Source organism: Cricetulus griseus, chromosome 6 (assembly GCF_003668045.3).
Source record: "Cricetulus griseus strain 17A/GY chromosome 6, alternate assembly CriGri-PICRH-1.0, whole genome shotgun sequence".
NCBI lineage: Eukaryota > Metazoa > Chordata > Mammalia > Rodentia > Cricetidae > Cricetulus > Cricetulus griseus.
In genome coordinates this window covers 152,943,726-152,950,334 of record NC_048599.1, presented here as the reverse complement: position 1 = coordinate 152,950,334, position 6,609 = coordinate 152,943,726, and the positions used below count along the sequence as shown (strand labels likewise).

The window sequence follows — 6,609 nt, the reverse complement described above, 5'->3', positions numbered from 1 at the left end:
GGGGCGGCGGGACCAGCCCTGGCTGAAGTCCCAATGTGCTGCAATAGGCTTGCTGTTAGGGTCAGCACAAAGGTTCGGCGGGTGTCGGTTCCCTTATTTGCCTTTTCCTTCCCACCTGCGAGCACCCTTAACCGCACATCACAGGAGATAGGAAGTCACCGCCCCTATGGTTTATTCTGATTCATTCAGTGGCTCTGGAAAGATCAAAGCCCCCATCAAACCCACAACACAGCCTGGGCAGAATCCCAAACCGCCCGAAGTCCACGTGGGCAGAGTTCACGTAGGCCTGACGTCACCAGAGGTGGGGCCACACGGGGGGATGTCCAGAGAAGACATCCCATACGGTAAAATTGGAGGGATACAGCTATTTAGTAAAAGATGTTTCTTGGCGGTGATCTTGAGGATTGGGCTACTCCAGAGAGTGGTGATTAAAGTCATGTAGTCTGGGTCAAGAGCAATGGAGGAGAGTCTCTGTTGGGCTTTGAGGGGGCGTGATCTTATTATAATTGATTTGCCTGGGAGCGGAACCTCAGAGGGCAGATGACCTAAGAGGGTGGAGTCTTGGGGCGGAGCCTAAGGAGTGGAATCTGAGTGGCAGAGCCTGAGGGGGCGGAGTTTCATTGTGGGACTGTGACACAGAGGCTGGAGGTCTAGAGTGAGAAGCTGGGGCTGTGGAGTCCTACAGCATCTTCCCGTCCTGCATCCATTTTCCTCTCCAGTCTGTCCTTAGCATGGACTCAGTTTTCTTCCATGGTTTTTTGAACCCAGTCCCGGTAGTGGCACACGCTGGTATAGACAGCGGGTCTCTGGGGTCTGGAACAAGGCTCAGATCCCCCAGACACTATACCCGCCAGGGTTCCGTTGCACACCAGGGGTCCCCCAGAATCACCCTGTGAATGGTGAAGAGCAGAGCTGTTAGCTGGGTCTGTTCATGAGAATCGAAGCTTCTTTCTAAGAAAGCCTTGTTTCCTGCCTTCAACACCCTGGAGGCCTGGTTTGCAGTCTCTCCTCCCTCAGACGCAGGAATAAAATCTCACAGACCTCACCCCTACCCTACCATGTAGCATCTTGGACTCCCAGAATCCCCTAGAACTCAGCCTAGCTCTCCAGGACCCTTCTTCCCTAGGTCCTGGAGTCTGTGCTTCCAGCCATCTCCTACCCTAAGGTCCAGAGAAAGGCCTCCATCTCCCTGCAGGGGGTGGCTCACCTGGCAGGAGCCTCGGCCGCCCTCCCACAAGCCAGCACACAGCATCTTCTCGGAGATGTGGCCTGGGTATGCCCAGCGACAAAGTCTGTTGTCCAGGATGCTGATGTTGGCGCACTGTAGGGTCATTGGGTACTGTACTGTTGGGGAAGAAGGTAGAGGATGGAGGATGTTCTCAGGGTCCTGGGCAGCATCCTCTAGAACCTCCTCTGCAGCCCTTCCTTCCCCAGGACTCCTGCAGGGCCACAGGGCCAAGACTCAAAGATGGAGGTAAGAGATGTCAACCCAGACAGTCACAAGGCTGGAGAAGAACAGACATCTAAGAGGGGGAGAAGACCAAAAGGGAGAGGGCAAGAGAAACAGGAAGATGTGTGTGTGTGTGTGTATGTGTGCAACTCACAGGGCAGGGTGAATAGAGACTAGGGAGGGAGATGGACACCCCTGAGGGGAAAACCACCATCAGAGGCAAATGGCAAGGCAGACAAGCAGAGAAAGGGGCCAGAGATGTTACAGGAAGCGGACAGCACAGTGGGAGTACTTGGTTTCTTGCAGATAGAAATCTCTGGCGTGTAGCCTCTACTACTAACCTGAGGGGTAGCCTGTATTATTGATTCTGCTAAATAGGTACTATTTCGAGAGTATGAACACCTTTTTTCCCATTCTTTGAATTTTACTATTTGTTTATTTATACTTATTTTTGATTTTTGAAACAGAACCTCACTACGAAGCCTTGGCTAGAACTTCCTATGCAGACCAGGCTGGCTTCAAATTCCTTGAGGTATCTGCCTGCCTCTGCCTCCCAAGTCCTGGGAATAATGACATGTACCATACCCTGCCTTGGATTTTCTCTCTGTGTGCATGTGGTTCATGCATATGTGTGGAGTGTACACCACTGTGTATGAGTATACAGAGGCCAAAGTCTCCTGGCCTGCCACTCTACTTACTATCCCCTTGAGACAAGGTCTCTCACTGGAGCTAGGATGGGAGACACATCCCAGGGGGAGGCTGGGGAGGAAAAAAAGGAGGAGGGGATGAAGTGGAAAAAGAAAAGGAGGAGGAGGGACGGAGACGGAAAAAGGGAAGAGAGGAAGGAGGAGGAGGAGAGGAGAAGGAAAAGGGGAAGAGGGGAAGGAGGAGGAGGAGAGGAGAAGGAAGAGGAGGAAGGAGAAAGGAAGACGATGAGGAGGGGGGAGGGGAAGATGGAAGAGGACAAAGAGGGAGAAGGAAAAGGGGAGGAGAAAGAAGAGATTTAGGAGGAGGAGGAGATGAAGGGACTGGAAGAGCAGAGAGGGAGATGGTAAGAAATGAGCAGACTCAAGGGAGTATCCATACATTTGGAGCTGGACACGCTGCCCCAGCCAGAGATAAGGCACTGGGAGCCCACGGTCGGCAGGCTCTGGCTGAGGTTGAGGGGCTGCACAGCTGCACTCATCTGGACCTTCCTAGGTAGCCTGATCAGCATGATGTCATCATTGTGGTCATTGGCAGAGAGATCCGAATTGAACCCAGGATGGGGGAAGAAATCCGTGGCCAGAAGCAGCTTCTCAGGGCCCTCCCACTGCCACAGATGATGCTCCCCAAGGCGGACCCACAAATACCTGTGAGGACAGACCAGAGACTAGTATGGGGACAGGTGGCTCAGCACCCCCACCCCCGGAGGTACTGTGTGCCCCTCCACAGCTATACACCCTCTCTGGGGCTCTTAGCCTACTTTGTGGAGTCAACCACCTTCTTCCCTACCTGACCTGGGGCCTCAGTGGTGACCTGGGTCCACTGGAACTTTGTGGATGCATGGGGACCCCACCTACCACACAAAAACAACCCCACCCCTGCCCCCACAGGTCTGGTGGCTTCTGTGGGAGTGGCTTTAAGTGTTTTCAAGTGTATGGAGGGGGGTGGGACATGGAAAACTTCCAAGTTTTCTAAGAGGCCTTAAGCCACTCCTACCTGTAACATCGTTTATCAACCAGGCGTTTTTTCTTGCTACAGCCCCAGAAAACTTGTTCTGGTCTGAGAGTCCATGCTGTGGACATTTGGGGACTTTCTAAGATCTCCATGTCCCCTAGCCTCCAACCTTTGATGGTGATGATTGAAAATTCAGGGTTTGGGAAGTATGAAGTGTTATTTCTGTGTCTACCCATCTCTGACACCCTAGGGGTGCAGAAGTTAGCCCTTTCATGCCATCTAGACTTCCTGACTCTTTTTCCATCTCCATAGCCCTGCCTTTTCTCCTCTTATCTTGGGGGGGGGGTGGGCGGCTGGCTAAATCAACACATTACTCTCTCAGCCCAAGATGGTGTCCATCTTGGAGGGATGCATATTGGGAAATTCCTGGTGAGAATGTTGGAACAGCCTGGGTGACCTTGGCCAGGCAATGAACAGAGAATTCTTTCACCTCATGGGGTCCAGGACCCTAGAACATCCAGAGTCAGGATCCTAGAGTTCTAAGAGCCTAATACCTCATTGTCCATGCTTTCTGGGATTCTGTGATGCTCAGCTTAGGGAATTGTATAAATCCACGCTTCTAACATTCTGCATCTCGTTTCATCACGAAGTCTGAGATGTTAGTCCTGGATGAGTGCCTGTCATCCAGTACTCAGGAGGTGGAGGCAAGAAGAACAGGAGTTCAAGGACATCTTTGGCTGCATAGCAGGTTCAAGGCCAGCCTGGGCTGTGTGAACCTTGCCTGAAGAACAAACTCCAGGATTTGAAGATTGTCTGTATTAAACCTAATGCTCTAAACTCCCAGTAGTCTAGGACAGTAAGACAAGAGTTCTGTCAGTCTTGCCGTCTATAAACATTTGATTTAGAAACGTTAGCCATCACAGTCTAGAGCCCCTGAGAGAAGCACTGGTGGGATTCTGGGACATTAAACCCACCAGATTTACGTGGTCATCAGTCTAAGTTTCTAGAATTCTCTCTATTCCAAATACTGGCTAATAATTTCTTATATAGGATTCTAGAATTTCCCTTCCATTTTCCTTTTTCTCTTGTCTCTCTCTCTAGGTCTTTCTCCATTTATCTCTCTTTCATCCCTCCCCCCTCCTCTCCCATCACTCTTTCCCTTCTCTCTTCATCCTCTCTCTTTTGTGTTCTTTCTCTCTTTCTTGAGACAGAGTTCCATGTATCCCAGCTGTTTTAGAACTCTTTCTTTAACTGAGAATGATTTTGAATTCCTGGTTGGGCCAGGATTCCTATAATCCCAGCACTCTGAGGAGGCAGATGTCTGTGGATCTCTGTGTTCCAGGCCAGTCTGGTCTACATTGCAAGTTCCAGGACCGCCAAGACTACACAGCAAGACCCTGAAGAGCCTACATATTGAGTCTTAGAATAAGGTCTCTGAGCGGGACCTAGGAACCCTGGCCTGGTGTCAGACCTCTCCTGCCTCCAACTCTGAGGCCCCAACCCTCCACCTTAGCCCTTTCCCTCTTCCGCTGGGCCTGGCCAGCCCTGAACACTCACGGCTTGCGACAGTGGGCAGCTGTGAGTAGCCATCGGTCACTGATGAGCGTGGCTCCGCAGAGCTGTCGGGTGAGGTAAAAGAGGCCTGCCTGCCAAGGCTGAGAGTTGCGCTGGCATTCCCGGGCTCCCACGGCGCGGGTGTCGGCTCCACAGTGGCCTGGGGTTGCGGTGGAGGGCACAGGGGTCAGAACCAGCAGGCTGGGGAGAGCTCGGGGAGGAGGGTGCTAGGGAGTCCAGAGGACAGAGGACATCGGATAGGGTAGCATGGGGTTGAGGGCACAGAGCTGGGCTTCTCACCTGCCAGCAGAGACAGCAACACCAAGGTGAGTCCCAGCTTCATGACCTTGGGCGCAGGTCCAGCGGCCTGCAGCTGGGTGCCTGGCCTTCTTTATGGTAAGCCATAGAGATCTTCCTTCCTCCTCCCTGGGGCCGCCCCTGTGATTAATCAGGGTTGAGAAATGTCCCCGGGGGAGGGGGAAGGCCTGATGCCAGGGTCCTTTGGGAGGTAAGGTGGGTGCAAGGGGACTCTCCATGGGCTCCTAGCTCAGCCGAATGGGCTAAATGGGGAGAGTACTGAACCTTGGAGAGGTTCGTCAGAGCCTTAAGAAGGTGGGGGTTCGCTTCCCATGACCTCAGGCTGTGAGATCTGGGTTCAGAATGTTCTGTGGCTTAGAGGAGTAGGGGAGAAGGAGGAAGAGAAGAAGGAAGAGGAAGTGAGAGCAGAGAGAGAGAGAGAGAGAATATTAGTATGAATGTATGAGAGAAAATGAATGAATCTCTCAATGAAGCTCTTTCCACCAAACCAAACCTGTTCTGGGACTGGGATCAGGGCTCCTTCCCTCAAGCACATGGGCCTCTCCTGTGATGTTGAGAAATCTGGTCCCGTCTGGACTAACCCGCTCCTATCATAACCTTCCCCATGGTCCCAAGAACCTAGGGGCTCAACGGCTCTGGAACCAAGCTCAAGTCTCTTCCCACTTTCCCTCTCTCCTCTAATACCCTCCCAGGACCTCACACCCATTGTATGGTTCTTACCCATCCCCCTACCCCTATTTTGTCTGTCCTGCTTCTCCCTCCCAGCATGAGGTGAAGATCCCAGTCTGGGTCTGACTCATTTCTGTCCCCAGTATCACCCTGTTCTGGGTGTGGCTCTCTGGAGTCCTCCAAAGATGCTAATGATTGAGTGATGTCTTTCTCCATATCCTTCTTTTTCTGATAAACTCTTACTCATCTTCAAGACCCATAGACGCCCCTCTGCTGGCATACCTTCCATGACTTCTCCAGGCCAAGGCTGACTTGGCCCTGACCAGCACCATACCCTTTCTGCTGCCCAGGAGCCTGAATATCTGGTTGAAATCTGCTCCCTGGAACCCCTTCCCTATGACATTGCACTTTGAGCTTGACCATCGTGCCCAGTTTTCTTGGGGGTAAAGATTAGATGCAACACTTAGGTGTTGGGCTGTTAAATGACAATAATAACCAAAACTTCAGGGGGAAGGGGTGATGGCACTAATGAACAGATGTTACTCTCATAAGAAAGCCTGGGGAGATGGTACAATGGGTTAAAGTACTTGCTGTGCAACCCCCAGAGCCCTGCTTAAAACACACACACACACATACACACACACACACACACACACACACACACACACACACACACACTACACACAGTACACACGCAAACACGCACGCATGCACGCACTCTTCAACACTCATACAGACACACACAAACAGGCACAATGGTTCATGTGCTTTAAATACCAGCACAGATCATGGGGGCTTGCTGGCCAGTCAGGTGAGCCAAATGGTGAGCTCTAGGTTCAGTGGGAGGATCTGTCTCAAAAACCAAGGAGAGCCAATGAGAAAGCTCAGTGGTTGCTGCCAAACTTGACCTGAGTTTGATCCTCAGGACCCATCTGGTGGAAGGAAGAGTGAATTGATCT

General features: G+C 51.9%; 1 protein-coding gene across 1 annotated transcript; it reads right to left on the bottom strand.

Moving 5' to 3' along the window:
- Positions 1-737: 737 nt before the first annotated feature.
- LOC100752653 (kallikrein-9) lies at positions 738-5,006 on the bottom strand. The gene is made up of 5 exons (XM_027420840.2): positions 4,964-5,006; positions 4,667-4,823; positions 2,537-2,802; positions 1,208-1,344; positions 738-890 (listed from the first exon to the last, which is right to left on the bottom strand). The coding sequence occupies exons 1-5, from the start codon at positions 5,004-5,006 to the stop codon at positions 738-740; spliced, it is 756 nt and encodes a 251-aa protein (XP_027276641.1).
- Positions 5,007-6,609: the final 1,603 nt, after the last annotated feature.